This window comes from Pelmatolapia mariae, linkage group LG4, assembly GCF_036321145.2.
Source record: "Pelmatolapia mariae isolate MD_Pm_ZW linkage group LG4, Pm_UMD_F_2, whole genome shotgun sequence".
NCBI lineage: Eukaryota > Metazoa > Chordata > Actinopteri > Cichliformes > Cichlidae > Pelmatolapia > Pelmatolapia mariae.
Window position 1 is genome coordinate 27468216 of NC_086230.1, and position 21171 is coordinate 27489386.

General features: G+C 40.0%; 2 protein-coding genes and 1 pseudogene across 2 annotated transcripts; all 3 read left to right on the top strand.

The window, feature by feature from the left end:
- Positions 1 to 4259, top strand: part of LOC134626775 (inactive phospholipase C-like protein 2) — a 92581-nt pseudogene extending 88322 nt beyond the window's left edge.
- Positions 4260 to 5002: 743 nt separating this feature from the next.
- hcrt (hypocretin (orexin) neuropeptide precursor) lies at positions 5003 to 6489 on the top strand. Its single transcript, XM_063470790.1, has 2 exons — positions 5003 to 5307; positions 6076 to 6489. Exons 1-2 carry the CDS (start codon positions 5173 to 5175, stop codon positions 6439 to 6441), a joined length of 501 nt encoding a protein of 166 aa, XP_063326860.1. The 5' UTR covers positions 5003 to 5172; the 3' UTR covers positions 6442 to 6489.
- A 1798-nt stretch (positions 6490 to 8287) lies between these two features.
- Positions 8288 to 21140, top strand: kcnh4a (potassium voltage-gated channel, subfamily H (eag-related), member 4a). The gene is made up of 16 exons (XM_063472242.1): positions 8288 to 8592; positions 12973 to 13206; positions 13370 to 13501; positions 13628 to 13761; positions 14171 to 14423; positions 15306 to 15463; positions 15935 to 16142; positions 16534 to 16728; positions 16817 to 17016; positions 17890 to 18139; positions 18247 to 18461; positions 18633 to 18671; positions 19106 to 19461; positions 19550 to 19629; positions 19771 to 19844; positions 20043 to 21140. The coding sequence occupies exons 1-16, from the start codon at positions 8517 to 8519 to the stop codon at positions 20997 to 20999; spliced, it is 3561 nt and encodes a 1186-aa protein (XP_063328312.1). The 5' UTR covers positions 8288 to 8516; the 3' UTR covers positions 21000 to 21140.
- Positions 21141 to 21171: the final 31 nt, after the last annotated feature.

The window sequence follows — 21171 nt, forward strand, 5'->3', positions numbered from 1 at the left end:
TCAATGCTCTCATCTCATTTCCTCTACGACTGCTGCCGGTAATAGCAACGCTAAAATAACGCCACATGCTAAGTACAGACAGAGTGGCTTGAGCATTAGGATAGATAGATGTCTTCTCCTTTTCATGCCAGTCTTGCAAGATGGAAAACAACAAAAAGGGAGTTGCATTGCTGTTAGGGTTAAAATGATGTCCTCCACCCATCTATGGTGCAATTTATGCCCTTGCTGTTTAGGTAGACCAGCTGTCCAGAATCTATCTCAGTATTAACCACATTCACACACCTTATTTTTCCGATCGCAGTCTCCCCCCCGTTTCGTCTGTTCTCCTGTGATGAGCCACCCTTTCAACAACAAGGTGGCACCCACATAACTCCTTCTTGTCCTCTTCCCATTCTTCAGTTGTAATCTGCGTCTCATAGTGAACATTTGGTGAGAGCTTGGTGCTTGTTTGCCAAGGCTGGCAGCCGTACCCAGTTATTATTTCACCTGTCAGCCTCTCCAGATTCTCAGCAGGCCAGGAAGTACTCGCTGGTTGTTAGAGATGGAAGTGTGGGACGCTGAGAGGAAAGACGAGGGAAGAGCCATGTCCTATCTGTTTGTCAGTGTTTGTCTCCAGCTCCCTCTCCAACCTTACTTTGACAGTTTCGGTCAGTTCGGGGCTGTCATGGTGAATGAGGGTATTTGGCCATTTCTGCCACTTATTGTTCCAGTTAGTCAAGAGAAAAGAAAAATCAAAGAGACAGAAAGAGATCCTTTGAAGCAAATGTCAGCCATATTGCTGTCCTTTTTTGAAGAATAGCAGGGTTTGAAAAAAGACGCGTCTCCCAAATCACTCACGTTTGTACTTTCTAGTGTTATAATCTGTTTTCTCGGGCAGTTACATATAATTAAATAACCTCCTCTTAAATTCACTCAGATTTTGGCCTCTTCAGTCTTTTCTGTGGTAAGCCAATGTAACTCTAACCCTTTTATATGTGATCAAATCAAATTCTGGTAGATGTCTTGTTTTTATGGTTAATCCTTAGTATAAGAACTGACTCAATCTATATGTCCCAATGATGCTTATACTCTGCTGTCTCTTCTAACTCTCCATGAATGTCTATAAATGTAAAAATAATACCTAGAAGCAGGTTATTGACTACTTGATTTCTCTCAAAGGAGTGGTCCGTTTCTGATAAACAAAAAGGACACTGGTCTAGAATTTAATGAGGATATAGTTGTGGGATTTAGTAGCTGTCCTTACATCAGCTTAGCCTCCTGCGGACAACGTTAGGCCAGCTGTAGGGGTGAATGCATTCAAAGACAAGTGTAGCCGTTATTTGACTCAGGCAGCACAGGATAAGCTTCTTGCTGTCTTATTTTATGCCTGGTGAGTCATGACTTACATAATTTCTTTTTTTTTCCTCCTTCTTCTTCTTTTTTTATTCCAAACATATGACATGCTCATACTCCAGGTTTGCGTGCTGTATTGGTTGAGCTAAAATGCCACTTGCAGTGTATTAACATCACCAACGAGTAGATCGCAGGCCATCGTCTGCAGAGCATCACCTTTAGTTTTACCCCAGTATGTCATACCGCTGTACCTGCCTTGTGGCACTAAGAACTTTATCCCTTTCGCCATTTATATTTTAGTCTGGTCCACAACAGGTCAGACTGTGTCTCTTCACAAGGAGGTTAGCCCAGCAAGCTGTCGCAGCAGGTCAGACAGACCGAAGTTCTGTGCGAGGGAGGTAAAATATGCAGATTCGCAGATAAAAGGAAAATTGCTTTCAACTTTCTTGTGAGCAGATGTTGAAGTGGACATGCTGGAGGAATCTGGCGAGAGTAAACCCTGAGGGGAAGAGTCAAGAAATTAGATTGTTCAAGTGGAGGGAGTTTGTCGAAGCGTGTGGTCTTTCTCCCTTTTTTTTTCATTTCCTTTGGACAGTTCTAATAATATAAGCACCTCTTACACACAGAAATAACTGCCTGTGGAGAAAACTCCACCACATTTCCACATGGCAGAGACAGCTAGCTTAAGGAGGGAGGCAGCCATGGCAGTGGCCCAGATTGACTTGACAGTGCCGTAGCGCAGGATGCCTGCCCTGACCACTTCCTCCACATATGGCAGGGTTTCATCTCTGGGGTGTTCAAATAAAGAGCAGAAATGTAGTATAACATTGCCACCATATGCCAGCAGTACTTGCAAGCTGAGAGGAACAGTACAAAGGGCTGGCAAGAAACCAAAGGCCTTTGTTCATTGGCTTCATACTGCCCCCTTCTGCATCTTTTTGAGTAATACATTAACAATAAGCAATAATATAAACACCTTTACTTTCTTCTCACTAAAAAGTCATGCAGATAATGGTCATTTAGAGATTAAAATCTATTTTCTAAAAAAAACAAAAAAAGAGGGATAAAAGAAAATTGCATTGATGGTGTTATTTAAAATAGACTTAGTATAAGTAGCCTTTAGGGAATGCTGTTTGAATGCATTTAAATGTTATATAGTTGAGTGATATTAACAAATGTTTCTTTCTGCTTCTTCTTCTGTGTCTAATTCTTAGGGCCAGGCTGACCTGCTAAAGCACGCAAAGAGTGAGGCACTGGACACTCTGCGTCAGATCCACTGTGCAGCTCAGTCCTGTGGCCTCAGTAAAAATGGAGCAGCTTCCCCACAGCTTCAGCACCATCCTCACCACCAGCCGCAGCAGACACAGCAGCAGCCTCAGGCCAAGACCCACCCAGCGCCTCCACTGCTGTGCCAACCCCAAAATCAGCTCCAGTCTCAGACCGCACCTCAGGCTTATCTGCACCCGCATCCCCAGCAGTATCCCCAGCTGCATCCCCAGCTATCGGCTCCTCCTCTGGCCCCACCTGTTCCAAAACCACCTGCCTACCCTCAACCGCCACCGCTACCCCAGCACCAGTTTCAATTCCAAAACCAGCAGCAGAGGGCAGCAGTACCTCTCGACACCATCCCCGAGAAAGAAAAAGAGCCTGTCAGTGACAGTCCTGCGGGATCCTGCTGACCTGCTGCCTGTGCCCACAGAGAATCCGTCCCAAAGAGAGACAGTGAGATAGAGAAGCAGAAAGGTGTAGAAAGAAAGCAAGAGGTCAGTAAAGAAAGAGAGATGGAGGAAGTTGCTGAGAAATTGAAAGAGATGATGATGAGGAGGAAGCCTCGTCGTGTTAGAAGCGAGACGCAAGTTTGAGAGGTAATTTGAGTTGGCCAGAGATATAAAAGAGAAGAGAGATACTACACTTCAGCTAGAAGTGAAAAGCAGAAGGATAACAGCTGAAAACATCAGTGAGTTACATATCCCTGTCTCTCTCTGGGCACTGCTATTTTTAAGCCCCTCCACGATGTACTCTAGCTCTGTGGGTACAGGCTTTACCTCACTTTGGCATTTAATGCCACAAATTTGCCTTTTTATTTTCAGAGACTCCTTGGCATGTCTTCAAGTGTTTATTTCTTCACATTCACACTTTCCCTCCCACAACTAAGACATACAGGAAACCCTCACTTATTTTAATGATGAAGAGGAGGCCATTTTAATTTTAGTGGCACAAAGTAGAGCAGCTCTACTAGTCTGTAGGGGTCACAAATGGCCATTTCAGCACAAAATAAGCAGCTATAGTGCTAAAATAGAAAACAAAATCACCCTGATGTATTATTGCTGGTGTCAGTCTTCATCAGGCCCCTCAGATCTCTAGTGTCATTTCTCTTAGGGTTTAAGTTCTCCGGCATTCTTGGACACTCCCCACACAATCTTTTTGTCTCCTTCCTAGGGGCTACGTATATGATGTTATGTGAGTTGATGTCCTGGTCCCTAGGATGGAGCACGTCCTTAAGTGGCGGAGTTCACCAGTCAGTCACAACTGGAATATTTGACCCCTCCTGTTAGAGGTCAAAGATCATCAGGAACATGATACTGCTGTCTATAAGAATAAAGTGACTATAGATGTAAAATGTATGCAAAGTGTATGAAGGGAACATATATTGCTATAATAATTCTGAGACATTCATGATTGATATTATTATAACTGTTGTTAGTTTTATTGATATTCTAAGTATTTTTTAACATTACTTCCACATACACAGTGATTTGACACCTGTTGTTCTGTGGTGCAGATCAAGCCAACCAGTGCATGTGGGATTGGAATGAAAGGTTTAGGGGTTAGCACCACAACACAACAGTCAAACAATAACCTGACGTGTTTCACTTCAAAGTGAGTGTGGATTCTGTAAGAGATCTCTTAAGTGGCCCATTAAAACTGGCTTCATTGTTTCTCCTGTCTCCTCTTGTTCATTACTATTTAATAATCATTCAAGTAGCTATATGAACTGGGATAAACGGATGTAAATGGATGTTCTTTGCAATTTTATTTAGATTTTTAAACTGATTTTTTTTTTAAGGTTTTTACTGTGCAGGGTTCACACACAGTGCCACTGCTTTTATTTTTTTAAAGAGACCTAGCCATTTGAAAGCAACAATCAATATAGCTTTACAAAAGTGCACTGTAATGCATAGTCAATTCTCAATCGATCTTAAATGATTCCCTTATTACTAAAATAGATTTAAGCCATTTAGTTTATCATGAATGAGATAGCACTGCTTCCTGTTGTCCATAAGATGGCAACAAACATTAAGTAAATGGTTGTGAGGATAAAAACAATCAAGGGTTCAATATTTGCTTTTAAGAGTTGTTATCTTGTTATTTTTGCTGCAAATTTGTCCCTGATTTGTAAAACAGATTATTTGTGCACAGATGTGCCTGACACCCTACCGGAAGTCTTTTTCTAGGTCTTTTCTTGTGAAGTGCTTTCACTATGAGAGAGTAAAGTCCATGCATCCTCATTAACATAGACTTTGAATGAACTTGTCATTAGAGCAGAGAAAGGGCATCCGTTTTTAAAAAATATATATATATTTGCTAATTGACTTCAGCCCCTCACCAGTCATTGTAATGGTATGTCTTAATAAACCTTTAGCATGCAGCCACAAAAACATACCTGCAGTGCATCAAAGGTCCACTCAGGCGTCTTGGAGATGACCTGGGATAGGCCGCTAATTAATGGCAGAGAGCTTTACAGCAAACTTCAAATGAGCAAAGACCAGAAAAAAAGAGAATCAGTGGTTTTGTGCTACGTTTGTCACTGGTCTAAATGACGTCCAGAGGACTGATGGGATGGATGGCACAGGACAATATAAAAGACACTCATTCTACCCCTGGAACCAGATGACTTCCCTTCAGACAACAGAGCAGATGTTGTGGTTCCCCACCAAGTTCCAACGAGCTGCTGGGATGGAAATGAATAACAAGGTAAGAAGACAGCTTCATTTTTTTTTTGTTTGTTTGTTTGTTTAAAATTTTCATGGTTTTACTTTGCTGATTTTTTGTTTGTTCTTTTTAATAGCTTTTTCTACATTAGTATCCTTTTGTGCTGCTAAAGGTATAAGCAGCCCACTGAAAAACAATTTGGGATATTTGGTATCAGTTATTCAATTTTCAAGTGTAGTGGAGGAATAAATTTAATGCATTTTACTGTAAATATTTAACACTGACCATTTCCTACTAAATGTGGTTTTATCATGTCACTAAGCTCCAATGATAAGTATATATGTACATTATATTATACAGCATCTTCTCATCTGTAACCCAGGAGTGAGGGGATAAAAATAAATAGAAGAATAGAAATAATTTCCCTATGATATAGGATAATTAACTAATTATGCCTGGCTATATACATATATGTTCAGGCTTATAAACTTTATCATTAAATGGGGGCTGTTTGTATTGTATGTTATGCAATGTTGGTTAAAATTTAAGCTTACCAACATGTTGCATGGGCATGTTGATACTGACTGACTAGTGTTTTGGGTTTATTATCATTGTTTATAATAGATTTCAGTATTATCTTATTATAAATTCAGTGATTTATATTTATTATGCATTGGAATTTGTCCATTCAACTTCATATTAATTCATATTTACATGTACTTCATGCACTCTATATTTTTTTGTTATTCATATTCATACCTCTTTAATCCTAAAAATCATATTTTTAATCTAATTTCTTTTAATGACCAGAAAGCCATGGTATTGGTCTTACTGCTGCTACTGTCTCAGCTGGCCTGTGACGCTCACAGCGTGTCTGAGTGCTGCAGAGAACCGTCTCGTCCCTGCCGCCTTTATGTGTTGCTGTGTCGCTCAGGCAACAAGGGACCGGGTGGAGCTCTCACGGATGATGCTGCCGCTGGGATCCTCACTCTGGGCAAACGAAAAGAGGACGAGTATCGCTTTCAGAGCCGACTCCAACAGCTCCTACAAGGCTCCAGGAACCAAGCAGCAGGGATTCTGACAATGGGGAAGAGAACCAGAGAGAGAGCTGGGGAGCAGTACATGGACTGGATGGCTCAATCTGGAACGGGCATTATGACACCCCTGCCTGTTTGAAACTAACTGAGTAAAACCAGGGACGCTGTTTAAATGAAAAAAGTCACATCTTCCACCACATGTATATTTTTTTTTCTCAGAAATAGTGTGAATTTGAATGTGATCTCCAAATTTTAGGAAAAATGTTCTATATTGTACATATATGTAAAAGGGTCTGTGATCTAATAAAAAAAGAAAATCAAAGCTGATCAACTGTTAACTTTCATGACTATATACAAAGGTGACAAACACTCAGTTTTATTTTCTGGAATAAGTTAAGCATTTGATAGACACCACATATAGTAATGATCATTTCTTGGGTGATGGGAGGAATATGGGATAAAAAGCACACTGTGGAAGACACCCAGAGATTAAAAATAGATAATCAAGATTTATCCACTAGAAAATCACAGAGGAATGCCTGAATCCAGCCAAAAAAAAAAAAACAACCTTCGTGTTAGTCTATAAGCACAATGCATCAGCCACACCCAAGGTAAATGGTAACCAGCCACCAGTGCATGTAGGGTGCTTCAGGGTTCTTAAATTTAATTTTGCTTCATCTAAGTGTAGTATGGTGAAAAGATATGATCCCTGTAGCTATAGGGAGAATAAAACATAACGCATAAACTATTTGTTTTAACTGCTTCCTTACCAGGTATTCAAGGCATAGACTTCTAAGGTAATCTGCTGATTTGAAATATTGGAACAGACACATGCCTCCATGTAATGCTCGCAATCATTGCCAGGCACCTGACTCAAACTCAGTCCGGCTGGTGGCTTTTTAAAGAATTTTTTATATCTGCCAAACTGACACAGATGCATATAAATTTCAAATCTGTCCAACAGAAAGTACCTCTGATTAAAACAAACAAAAACAAAACTGTTTGTGATTAAAAACAGAAATTTTCATGGGTATGAATTTATATGCGTAACTAATATAGTGGATTTGTGTGCACAACAGCTTTATGCAACCATATGGAGTCGAGAGGAAATGCTAGTAAGTGACGATGAAACATAAAGAACCAGTGAAATCTGCTATTTCGAGGTCAGTTTATGTGTATAGGTTTTTACTGCATCTTCTACAGCAACTATCTGCGTGGGTGTTTGTTGATGCATGGGGAGTAAAGAAAATGTGAAATAGAGGTGGTGATACAGACAGCAGCCTGTTAGATTCTTCAAGCACATCAACAAAAAGCCTAGCAGCAAATTGACTGTTATTACACTGAGCCAAAACGTGAATCGCTTGATGCTGTGCTTTATTCAACTTGACCTCTACCCTCATGTGTCAAAAGAAGGGCTGATAAAAACACAGAATCTTTCCAGAGATGCCAAAGAAGATATTCAGTTGCTTTCTTCCACAGCAAACAAAACGTGCACACACACCTCCCTTTCTGTGTTATTAACGCGGGATCCAGCTGTACCTCAGAAAAATGATTGGTAATTTAAGTAAGAAGTCTAAGCAACAGAAAATCCTCTTCTGCCTCCCATTGTGGAGTTTCACAAAAGATAGAGGTGAGAGCGTGAGAAAGCAAGAGATGGAAGAAAAAGGAAAGTTATTTCTAATAACTTCTCTGGGGAGAAGGCAAGGTTTTATGTGAGAAAGAAAGTGAAGGCAAGAGATATTTCATAAATTCAGTGGATAGAACGGGGGATGGTTCAAGCTTTTGTATGAGAGAGAGGGAGCGAGAGAGACGGGGAGGGAGGGAGCGAGAGAGACTGGGGACCCAATGGCAAGATTCATGGAGAGTGGAGTTACACTGACTGAAGAGCAGCTGAGACTTTGCTGTGATACTGGAGCAGCGCTGAGCACAGAGCGATGCACAACTGAACCTGAATACTTCTGACTCAGGCTGAGAAAAGCTTTAGAGCTTTAGCACGGAAAACCTCTGAATTTTCCTTCAAAGAAGAAATGGAAAGCTCTGTGATACATTTCAGTAGTTTTATCCACTCAACATAGAATATATAAAACTTCCACTCCACTGAAGAGTTACAAGCAAACTCAAGAAGCGGTGTTGAAAGTCTAATTCGGGTCTTCTATAGGGAATGGTGACAAACTAATTGAAACTAGGACGCTGCAACCTTTTTTCTGGTGAAAGATGCCTGTAATGAAGGGCCTCCTTGCTCCACAAAATACCTTCTTGGACACCATTGCCAACCACTTTGATGGAACTCGTAAGTATTTTGGGGAGAGGGGATCACTTTGCATTAATACAGATTTTTTTAAAAGAATGCTGATAATTACATTTCTGATGAATATACATGAATAGTACATCGATTAACCTGCAGACCAAGTATTCGGAATCTGCGACTGATATTGTTGGACAAGTCAAACCGCTAGTGCCAGCAGATTTTGATCAGTATGTGTTCTTCTTAAAATGTGCATTACTTATATTGAAAATAATGGCATATAATACATTTATATATGAAACATGTTGCCTGCAAAAAGTTTGGTATCAATTTTAAAGATGAAGCTTTCCCAGCTTGCGTTTACGATTTTTGCCTTTGGCATTTCTGTAACCCAATTTAGGACCGTGACAGGCACTGATAAACACTGCTGTCAATCAATATGTCCAACAGTAGTGAGATCCCATTAAATATGTTGGAGCTGAAGAGCCACTTGTTGAGGTGCTGTGTTACTTGTTAGAATATTTCTCTGTTGAGAATAATGTCAAGGTCTTTCTCAACAGCAAACAACAAAAAAAAGGCAAATCAAATTATTCATGAGCAACATTAAAGTTTTAGAGCTAAAGTTTAGCATCTTTCTTTCAGTTTGAAATCTACCAAAAAAGAAGGAAAAAAAAATATATATGAGCTTTTTAAAAAGTTACTGAAAAATCTATTGTTTATTATAAGACCGGCTCAGCACAGTGTGGTTAATTAAATAACTATGTGCGGCAGTTACAGAATGATGCTAATAACTGTGAAAACACTACTGGATTTAAACACTAGACTTTGCTGAATAATTAATCCTGATTAAATACCAGCTCTAATAAAACATATTACTTTTTAGCATTTAATTACAGCCATTAAAGTTTCAGATGAAAATGTAGCTTATGCACCAAGCGCTTGACATGATTTGATTTTTGCTCATTATGCGAAACTAATGCAATGTAAAGCTAATATTTACATGTGCTTGGATTACTAAGAAAACACAATTATTTTTCCAGTCTTATGTAATCTAGCATGAGATGAAGAGGCAGATTAACAGTCTCACTCCACACAATTTATAGCACATAGAATATTGTACTTTTTTTCTTCTTGTTTCTGGGTAATAAGTGGCTTTTCTTCCTGCTTGTTATGCCTCAGAAGCAAAGAAATGAAACAACATTCTCACACTATAACAATTAATATACAGAAAGAAAAATCTTATTACCTTGGCATATGGAACAGATCCACCTGGTTACACCCACCCAAACACATATGAAGCATACCAGGCATGGAAAGTTACATCTTACATCAAGTATCCAAGCATGTCAGTTTTACTCTACATCAGATTTAGTGAAAAAAAAGAAAAAAAAAAAGAAATACATCAACAAAACATATATATTTTTCCAGAAAACAAGAAAAGTGGTGCACAGGTCAGATGCTGCGTTTCTCTCGCCATTGAAAATTCTCCATTTGTTCTCTGAGGTTTTTTGCCCTCACCTTCACACCCGCAGAAAATAGCTATAGAATTGCATTTACACATATCTGGGCAGCAAAAATGTTTTCATTATCTGGCAGCCGCAGTGCCTCTGTATGAGAGTCACGCGTCGGCGGACTGATCAAGTCACTGAGTAGGATGCAAAAGGATCAACTGACGAGAGAGATGGCTTCAGCATAACGCCGCAGGAATCCAGGAATAGTCGAAAAATATGTGTTAATTGATTTGAAAGTGTTTCTATGAAAAACTGCTTTTGGATCACATACTGTGAGGGTGACTGAATATAGGCAGTATGATCCTGACATGAGAGCAGAGAGATTAATTTAGATGAATTACTGCATATGCAAGAGACAGAGAGCCAATCAAATATAATTTGAGGTGTGGTTCAGTCAACCTGTGAAAGCAGGAAAAGTTTACTTTTTCATCTAGTCACTCACAACTTATACAGGGTACTGATCTTAATTGACAATTTTAAAGCTTTCAGAATAATATTCATTAGCTATATGTGCATTGTAGCCTGTAGAAACAAAAGGAGTCTATCAAATATGTGTTTGTTTTTGTGCTGAAATTGCAGTTTTCTCCTCCCCACGTTCTGATGTGGATAGTTAGCAATAATAAATGCATCTGAATCAACAAATGCTTGCATTTTAACAATGTTTTTGCAGTGATTCACATCATTTTGAGGTTTGATGACTGTCAGTGTTAACCATGGTCATGGCATGTTGACCCACCTGCTATTCAAACCTTTTGTTTGTGAGGGGTGGTTAGTCAAAAGAAAGTCAGAGTAGCTTTAAGACTGCGGGCTTGCACCAGTATAAGATAAATTAAGGTTATTTCAACTGTAAATCATGCACAGCTAGTCCAATAATGTCCAAAAATACAAATGTGGTGCAGGGAATTATCGTAGCAGGTCCCCTTTGAGCAAGTGGACTTAGTCAGATCTATTAAATGTGTTTTGTACAAATCAGAGTGAGGATACTGTTGCAACATTACCATTTTTTTCCTGCACAAATTGCCATGGCAACATAGGCGCAGGAAGATCTTAATTTAGCTTCTTATGAGATTAAGTGCACACACTTCAGGTGAAAAAATAAAATAAAAAAAAACTTCACTAATTGCACATGTGTTCTTCTGGAGGCAACACTTTGTTAGCACCCTTTAGTGCTGCTGGCAATTATTTTGTGGTTGAAAAATCATTGAAAATACAATACCGTATGACAGCATGCATCTGAATAAACTGCTATTATTAGTCTCTGTTTACTTTCCAAGCTGTAGAGAGAACACAAAGCATCAGCCTCATTATATCTGGCCGCAGTGCAGGTGCTTGGTGTTGTCCTTGCAGCTATATCATCATTGGAGTGCTTTGCTACATAAGCAAACAAAGAACTTTTGGGGAATTAAATTTGCTTGCATCAAAGTATGTTTGAATGAACAAATAAAAGATGACATGTCAGTGTACTCAGCCTATTTGTCTAAATATTGATGGGTTGGACAACTGAAAGCACACTTCCATTAGTCACTGAATGATGAAGACATCTGGTTGTTGCGTCCCTTTACAATAGAGTCTAAACTGCATCACCCCAAACCGTTTATTTCTATATTTCAGTTTGTAACTTAAGGAACTGGGCAAGTTGGGTAAGCTATTCTATTTTCCACCTTTTTAAAAGGTGATACACAAAGAAAAGCTATTCTTACACTGTTATTTAATTATTAATTATTTGGCAACAATGATAAGAGCTATTGTTGGTGGAGTAAAGATGTAATGTACAGACTGTCAAGCAGGGTGGTGGCAGCATCTTACTATGGGGCTGTTTTCCATTCACATTGTCAGTGGACTGATTCTTATATAGTACTTTTCTGCTCTCCCAGAGCACTCAAAGCACTTTATACAGCATCCCTCATTCACACACCTTTGACTTGGGATTAGTATCTTTCCCAAGGATATTTAGCATACAGACTGGAGCAGCAAGGGATCAAACCACCAACCTTCCAACCAGTAGTTGACCCGCTCTACTTCTTGAGCTACAGCCACCCTGACTCATTGTGAAGCGAACGGAAAAATAAAAAAGAAGGACTTTAACTTCACCTCAAATCAACAATTAGAGGTTTGAAAAGATGTTTGCGCACAAAATTGGTTTTGGAATTGATAAAGTAGGCTAACATTAAGCTTCTGGATAGCATTCCCAAAAACCCTAACCTAAACTTTGTTCATAAGTTGTGCCAGGAAATCAACTCCACCAATTTTGCATAGCTTGGTGGAAATGTAATTGAAATTTTTGGTTAACAGGACAAAACATTTTGGAAAATATTCATAAGTGCAATGTCTAATGATTGAAAATGATTTAGAACCAGAGCCTCACTGAGGTCCTGGGACCAGCTGGCACCCTACATATGTTCTTGGACCTAATGCTCACCAGCAGCAAACTTCAAAGCTCTCTTTGATGTACACTAGATAACTGCCAACTTCAGGGTTCTGAGCTGAAAATACAAAGAATGACTCAGATAGGAAAAGTTACTTTTTGTGCTTCAAGAGAACTTGTATTTAAAAAATTATATTAAAAAACATTATACTTGACGTTTGGCACTGATCACCACCTGCACTCACGTATATATCTATCTACTTAGCACTTTTAATTCTTATTTTTATGTCTATTTATGCATTATATGACAGTATGTATGCACTAAGCACCGCAGCAATTTCCTAATGTTGTAAACCTGCTCAACATTTGGCAATAAAACCCTTTCTGATTCTGATTCTGATTCTGACACATTTAAATGTTTTCTTTCAGAACTGCAGCTATATACTTTGGATACATCTATGCACTTCCTACTGTTCGGTTCGCCATGTCTGTTTCTCCAGGTCACACAATAACTTTACCTGATTTTTGATCATTTTATTTTCCTCACAGACTGTAACTTCCTCCTGGGAAATACTCAGGGGAGCTGTGGATACCCCATTGTCTACTGCTCCGATGGCTTTTGTGAGTTAACCGGCTTTGTTCGAACAGAGGTGATGCAGAAAACCTGCACGTGTCGTTTCCTTCACGGGGCTGAGACCAGTGAAAATGTGATTCAACAGGTAGACAAAGCCCTGGAAGGCCAGCAGGAGTACCAAGGAGAAGTCTGTTTTTATAGGAAAAATGGTGAGAATCACAGACACTCACGGTCACAAACGAGAATGACTTGAGCTTGGCAACAAGAAAAAAATATTGTTATTTCATCAGTATTAGAGATCTAATCATCATTTTGGTGAATTAATTGTCTGAGGAGGTAATATCTCTGTAATAACATTTTTAATACTCCCAGGAAATCCATTCTGGTGCCTCCTGGATATTGTACCAATTAAAAATGAGAAAGGTGAGGTTGTGCTGTTCCTGTTATCCTTCAAAGATGTCAGCGAATCACATGGAAAAAAACATCGCTGTACTCAAAGAGACGGTGAGGCCTGGCTGCTTGCGTTTCTTTAGTTTTTAACAAAAGCACTTATTTTTTGTGTCATTTAATGTGCATTTTTTGGCATAATTTACACACAATTTTATTTAGTGCGTATTATTTTCCTTACAGGAATGTTAGAGACTGCTGACCAGAGCAGAAAAAGTGGACAATCACACTTTTTTCAAAGTAGAGAGAGGGGGAGAACCATTCTACACCACTTGAACAGGCTGTTCACCAAGAGGAACAAGAAGAAGTTGCCTAATGTGAGAGCAAACCACTGGCTTAGAAATAAATACATAAAACTAAAGCACCGCTTTGCACTTTTACTAGCTAAACATTTACACTCAACAACAAAGCGGTCCTTTGTTATGCTAATAATCAGGTAACCCTGAGTCAGGTGAGCTTTGCATTTAGTGGCAAGGTACGTACTTTGTGTACCAGATAGGGGCAGTTGGCCCTATTCAAACAGCTGTGATGATGATGGTGATGTGTGATACTTTTAGTGCCCTTCAAGAATTAAAGTACCTGCAAACACAGTCCGGGCACTTGAGATTTGCAGGCTTGTAAAATTAGCTTACTCTCTCCATCTGTGTCATCACTATGCCACCAAGCAAGGATATCAGAGCAGTGCTGATTTGAAGTCTAAAGCTGAATGACTTGTTATCTTTTCAGAGTGTGTTCCAGAAACCGTCCCTGCCCGAGTACAAGGTGGCAGCTGTGAAGAGGTCCCGCTTTATCCTGCTGCACTACAGCATGTTCAAGGCTCTGTGGGACTGGTTAATCCTTCTGGCAACTTTCTATGTCGCAGTCACAGTGCCTTACAACGTCTGCTTTGTCAGCCATGATGAGGGCGGTGACCATCGGCCACTTGTCAGCCGCAGTACCATAGGCAGTGACATTGCTGTAGAGATGCTCTTCATTCTTGGTATAATATATTTGAATTTATTGAAAAAATAAGAATGCAGTAGTATAACCTTTAATATTTTTTTTTAGGTAAAATTAAAATACTAAACACCTTAAACAAATGAAAATGTTTTTCTAAGAGGTTCTAATCTGCAAGCTACTAGTCTCATGTTACTTACATTATGAAGAGACAACAATGTTAAGTTTAAATGAAGAAACATATTCCCCAGTGCAGCTGCAGTAGTTTCCCTGGCAATGGCTAACACACGACTACCTCCTACTTTTTCTCACCCACTCAGGCTGTCTTTGTTGCCCTAGGTTAGAAATCATAATTAGATTTCTCTCACGTCGTCCCATTTTTCCTCCAAAGAAAGTGCGATAGCACATGTGCCACGAGGCTCGCTGACTTCCTGTCTCTCAACAAGTTTGTCTGGGGACAGACACCATCACAAAATTAGCTCACCTGGTAACACTTTTTTCCTTTTTCTTTCATTTAAACTCATCCTCAGTTCAGTCTTACTGAAATGAAACAAACAGTCGCCTTTTCAGTGTACAAAAGAGAGTTGGGTTTATTGCCAGGGAAACCTTGCATTAAATGCTTTGTGTTTCTTGTGCTGCAAATTCTATTTGTCCTTGCAACATGCAGCTTGATATGTTTCTTTGTTTAACATTGTTGGGCTGCAACCCCTGCCCCTTACTCATAGAATCTGTGCAACTTTAGTTAGCACTATAATTATGATTTAATTATTTGCCGAAATAAGGTTTTGTATCCTAAGCTATATTGTTGTAATGTATATTATTTTATATATTAACTGCCCCGGCTATGACTCTAGTGAAATCTTGTTTTCTTTGTTCTGGTTTGTCATCTTTCTCTTTTGTTTTTAACTTTACTGTTCCTTTTCAGATATTCTCCTGAATTTCCGTACCACCTTTGTGAGTCAGTCAGGTCAGGTGGTGTACGACACCCGATCCATCTGCCTCCATTATTGCACTACCTGGTTCTTTGTAGATCTGATTGCAGCACTCCCCTTTGACCTTCTCTATGCTTTCAACATTACAGTGGTAAGACTTTTATTCCAGATACGTGAAAATCTAAAATGACCTTTGTTTTATACTTTCCAGTGTCTTTAAATGGACTAACTTTAAGCCTATAGTAAGTAATGCTATAGTGCTATTTCCCCCAGAGAAGAGAGTGAAGATGATTATCCTTCTACATTCATGCCCTTCACTGAGCATTCTTGTTAGTCTGCTTGCTTCGACACTAGTACTTCTCATGGATTAGTCTTAGTTTGCCAAAGGCAACCTCAGCTGACGCACAAAGTCATCTCCCTAACTGCATTTTTGTTTTGTTCGACGTCCGCTGCAAACGCTCCAGCTATTACACTGTTCTAACTTTGATAGTATTTGATGGTACTAACAGAGAAGTGGGGACGTGTCACAAGTTAAACACACTCATACAGATCCTTGAACAGCAAAACTACTAAATAAACTAATCTGCATCTTTGATGTTGTACTTTTCCACTCCTTTTCCAGACTTCATTGGTGCACCTGTTGAAAACAGTCCGTCTGCTGCGTTTGCTACGGCTGTTACAAAAACTGGATCGATATTCTCAGTACAGCGCTGTGGTCCTGACCCTGCTCATGTCTGTGTTTGCACTGCTTGCTCATTGGATGGCTTGTGTCTGGTATATCATTGGACGCAAGGAGATAGAAAGCGGTGACCCAGTAACCTGGGACATAGGTGAGGACACTGCAGTTTTGTTTGAATAGTCCCACACAGTTAAAAGTATAATATTCTCCCTCACTCGTTTGCGTTACTGAGACAAATTAGGTGTCTTTTTTTTGGCAACATCGCCGTGTCAGTGCTGCACATCTCTGCTAATGCTTGAATGCTTCAGCATCATTTCATCCCCTAGCTTGTTTTCTCAGAGGAAGTGTAGGTCAAGAAATGATTGCATTATATCACCAGTAACACATTATGTCATTCTATATTATATCATGTATTATATCACCTACGACAGCAGAAAAGTTCATCCATTAAAAAAGAATAACAAAAAAATAAAACATTATTCTATCATTAGTTTAATCACTCAGATAGTCCTACGTAACAACCTTCTCACCTCTTCCACCAGGTTGGCTTCAGGAGCTGGGAAAACGTCTGGAGACGCCGTACATCAACAGCACCATGGGTGGTCCAACCTTGCCTAGCGCCTACATTGCTTCTCTCTATTTCACCCTCAGCAGCCTTACAAGTGTTGGTTTTGGGAATGTGTGCGCCAATACAGATGCAGAGAAAATCTTCTCCATCTGTATTATGCTGATGGGAGGTGAGCTTAAAGGACATGGCAGGAGATTCCCAACTATATGAAAAATGTTTCAAGATTGTCCCCATATTTCTGTCTCTGTCAAATCCAGCCCTGATGCATGCAGTAGTCTTTGGCAACGTGACTGCCATCATCCAGCGCATGTACTCACGTCGCTCCCTCTACCACACCCGCATGAAGGATCTCAAGGACTTCATCCGTGTGCATCGGCTACCTCAACAGCTCAAGCAAAGGATGTTGGAGTACTTTCAGGCCACCTGGTCTGTCAACAATGGAATCAACACCAATGAGGTGGGTAAAGAATCACACTTTAGCCATGTTCTCCTGGCTCTTTGTGTTTATGAAAAAATATTTGCTTGGACATAATAAGTTGTTTTTCTGGCAGAGTGCATCATTTTAAATATGTAGCTGAAGAATATGTCTATTCTTTTTGGATATTGGTTATTCTACACTCAGAAATGCCATTCTTAAAATATGGGGCACCTCAGATTCTCTGGAGTCTTATTCCAGTTCTTTAAGTAGATAGTCCTTTTTTGCAAATAGAATTTCAGTATACCGCCAGAGCCTATCTAGGAGAAGTTCCTGTAATTACAAGGGTTGGAGCTGAAATAGAGAGAGCACTCATTAACACCCCCAACCATCAGTATCCTCAGATAATTAATTCAGTGTTGAAGGTAACAGAGAGAGCCACTGGTTTCTGAGAACATGCTGGCAGCATTGTCATGTCTTTAAAAACACAGTCTGCCCTTTTTTTTATTTGTTTAATTTAGGAGTGGTTAACCATACCATATGTGTAGGCTTCTTAGTAGCACTATTGCATAGTTAAATATCTCTAAGTAATTGTCTAAAACAAAAAGATTGAAGTATTTTAAAAGGAGAGTACCTGGTGATTTTTGACTACAAGAGGAGGGACAGACTTTGCAGGAAACACGTAAATGCTGTACTTCAACATTCCAGTTTTATCAAGCCGAAATGTAGCAAGACAAGAAGGCAGTGGAGTTTTGTTTCTGTGAGAAGAATATCTGGGTGAACAATGAGCTGATAATTACAAGTACTTAAAAAAGAGGGTAATTTGTGTCTTGCAAAGTTCTATATGCATTTAATTCTGAACAGTGGTTAACTATTAAATAGCGGTTCTTATTTTTATCGTGTCCTCGCTCTTAGCTGTTACATGACTTCCCAGATGAACTGCGAGCTGACATTACCATGCATCTGAACAAAGACATACTGCAGCTGCCTGTGTTTGAGCGAGCCAGCAGAGGGTGTCTGCGCTCCCTCTCCCTCCACATCAAAACTTCCTTCTGTGCACCAGGGGAATATCTTATCCGCCAAGGAGATGCCCTACAAGCTAATTACTTTGTGTGCTCCGGTTCCCTGGAGGTTCTGAAAGATGGCATGGTGCTAGCGATCCTGGGTCAGTGTGCACCCAGTGTTTTAATGTTAATCTCATACAGATTTCTCTACATATTAGCTGTGTATTGACATATTACACATACTATGTTTATGTGACAATCCCTACAGGCAAAGGCGACCTCATAGGGGCTGACCTACCAGAGCATGACAAGGTGATCAAGACCAATGCAGATGTGAAGGCACTGACATACTGCGACTTGCAGTTCATCAGTGTCAGGGCTTTGAGGGAGGTCCTGGGGCTTTATCCAGAGTATAGCAGTCGGTTCAGCTTGGACATCCACCACAATCTCACCTACAACTTGAGAGAAGGCAGTGAAGCTGATGTAAGACATTTACTTTGAAGCAATGGAATAAAACTGAGAATGAGACACATTCAAATGCACCACAATTCAGAATATGGTGTACAAACATACCTATGCTATATGGAACACTTTACATGTTCAGTTTACAGTGTGAGTGTAATGCTTTGTTCATTTTCACTTCCATGCCTTTAGGGAGTAACACGGTTTCAGCTGACACCCAGGCAGTCTCAGGTATGTCTGCCTCATTAGGATGATTAATTTAGCCTTGACATGCTTGATGCAGCCATCAGTTAAATCTGTCTTAGCTTAAGGGATTAGTCTGGCTTGCATTGCATTTGAAAACTTAGAACTCTTAATAAATGTCATGTAGATATGAAAACACTTAAAATACCTTTTTTTATAGCTGAGATAATAATGCTCCAGTTGCTGCTAGGTAACAGAGAGAAATGAAGCAAACAGCATGTACTGTATATGGTTTCTACACTCCAGTCATTAAGAAAAACACTAAGTTTAATTAAAACTATCCTACAAGAGAAGTATTTCTGACACTATCAAAATCACTAGACTAAGATTTTTTGTAGCAAACAAATCTATTACCCAAACAAAAAGCATGCACAAATCTTTGCAATCAGCTTCATTGAGTTTTCCATCTGTTTTCTCCTCAGTTTATGGATCATAAACTACCCTATATCATTCAGGGAGCTGATGCAAAACATACAGACCACGTAAAATACTCTCAGCACCGGAGACTGCCTCTACTACAGAGTATGGGCAGCCCTGTTCATCAACCCTGCCTCAGCACGTTGCTAGGCGAGGAGCTCCGGCACATCAGCGCACTGCAGCTCTGCCGATCACCTGCTCAGGGAAGCAGGGGTTGTAGTCCTTCCCCACAACCTTTTTTCAGTGAGGAGCTCTCTCCATCTCCTTTACCCAGTCTTACCAGTGACCTAGACTTGAACCATCGGCCTGCCAAACTCATGCCATCCGGTTCTTGTATTAGTCCTCTGAACCTCAGCCCCAGGTGACCTATTCATTCTCCTTTGGTCAAATATCAATAATCTGTTTGCATATAATTAAATTAATATAACACCCATTTGTCTTACTGTCAGGGTCGTGGATGGAATTGAGGATAATGATCACACATTTCAGTTTAATATGGAACAGAGCGAGGCAAAGACTAATGTTGCAGGTAAAGTGTCTGAAAACTGCATGATTAATGAGAAATTGTAAATATAAGCCTTTCTATTCAGGACTAGACATTAAATATAACCCAAAGTCGGGACAGATTAGATGAGTTTCTCACTTTTTAAAAAAAAAAATCCTCTTTCAGATCGGTTACACATCTGTAGCCTGTTTCTTGAGACAGAAGAAGTGAGAGAGAGCATCAGCAAACTAAGCAAAGAGGTATGTTCCCTTATTAGGCAAAAGTGCTGCTCCTTGAAATATGCTCAAATGTGTTTTGTGAGGACACAGTAACCTTTACCTTTGACCAAGCAAATCTAATCAGTTAATGCTTGAATTCATATCAACTTAACATGATAGCAGTTACAAATAAACAGTTAACAGTTTTGAATAAACAGTCATTATTTCTCATTCTTTCAGGTAAACAACTTAAACCAAGATGTTTCTAACCTTGCCAAGGAACTCCATGACATAATACATTTTCTGCATTCTCATATGACAATGCTCCACAATAACTCTCCAGCTTCCACATGTTCATGTGGCACTCAGGCGCTCCCCAACCCAAGTGTGACAACTTCTAGCCACTGGCAACCGGATGTCCCTTTAAATATCTCCACTGGGTTACCACCTGTTCATGAAATGATTAGCCATCCTGCTAGAAATATATGGCACTCCAGTGGAATACCCTCCCAGTGCACCAGTTCCACCTTGCTGTACTCGTCAAGCACAATACCATCCTGTTCACACCTGGGCTGCTCTGACGGAGACACAACTCAGAGACTTCAGTGCTTCTCTAACCCTTTCCAAACACCCAGAACATCTCCAGGCTCTCCTTACATGACCTTCTCTCATGCCCACGGAGGTCCATCGCTCCTGGGCATCAGTTCTGCCTTCAGTGGCTACCCATTAAGTTGTCAGGCCTCACACGTGGTTAGTAGTGCAAAAATCCACACGATAAGCAGCACCCACTCCTTATGTTCTACAGTAAACTGTGGCTACTCCCAGCCACCCCTAAGTGTTCAAACCAACTCGGATTCTTTACATAATCAGACCAAATCCCAGACACCTATACATTTATCCACCACTCCTTCAGCCCAGCCACAGTATCACACTGCCTTCAGCTCTTTAACGCCATCAAGAGCCCACACTTTGATATACACAGGATACGAGGACCAGCGAGGTACTGTTGAAGGCTCCAGACAGAATGATCCAGTAGGATCCAGTCCTGTCCTCCAAACACAGGACCTGGCAAATTCTCTGATGGAGCAAGTACCAAACATGGACTGTAAAGCTTCACTTTATAAAGAGAGGACAGAGACCATGGAGTCTCATTCCACAGGAGACAGCATTCTTGATATGAAAGAAAGGCCACACTGATGACATCCCTATCTGGTTGTGCTATCAGCGAGTAAATAACAAAGCTGACGTAATGTTTAGAGTACCTTACCAAGAAATCTGGTGTGAAGTTTGAAATTAATAAATTGTTATTTAGCCAAGTTCTCAATCAACTATTGGAATCCAACTGCCACTACAGAATAAACCTTTTTTT

What these genes read in the sequence shown, in the direction of transcription:
- hcrt (XM_063470790.1), top strand. Translation starts at nt 5,173, where the DNA reads ATGGATGGCACAGGACAATATAAAAGACACTCATTCTACCCCTGGAAC. An exon ending in GGATGGAAATGAATAACAAG is followed by an intron (nt 5,308 to 6,075) that starts GTAAGAAGACAG and finishes TTTAATGACCAG; the next exon opens with AAAGCCATGGTATTGGTCTT.
- kcnh4a (XM_063472242.1), top strand. Translation starts at nt 8,517, where the DNA reads ATGCCTGTAATGAAGGGCCTCCTTGCTCCACAAAATACCTTCTTGGAC. An exon ending in CCCAGTAACCTGGGACATAG is followed by an intron (nt 16,143 to 16,533) that starts GTGAGGACACTG and finishes CTCTTCCACCAG; the next exon opens with GTTGGCTTCAGGAGCTGGGA. An exon ending in TCAGCAAACTAAGCAAAGAG is followed by an intron (nt 19,845 to 20,042) that starts GTATGTTCCCTT and finishes TCATTCTTTCAG; the next exon opens with GTAAACAACTTAAACCAAGA.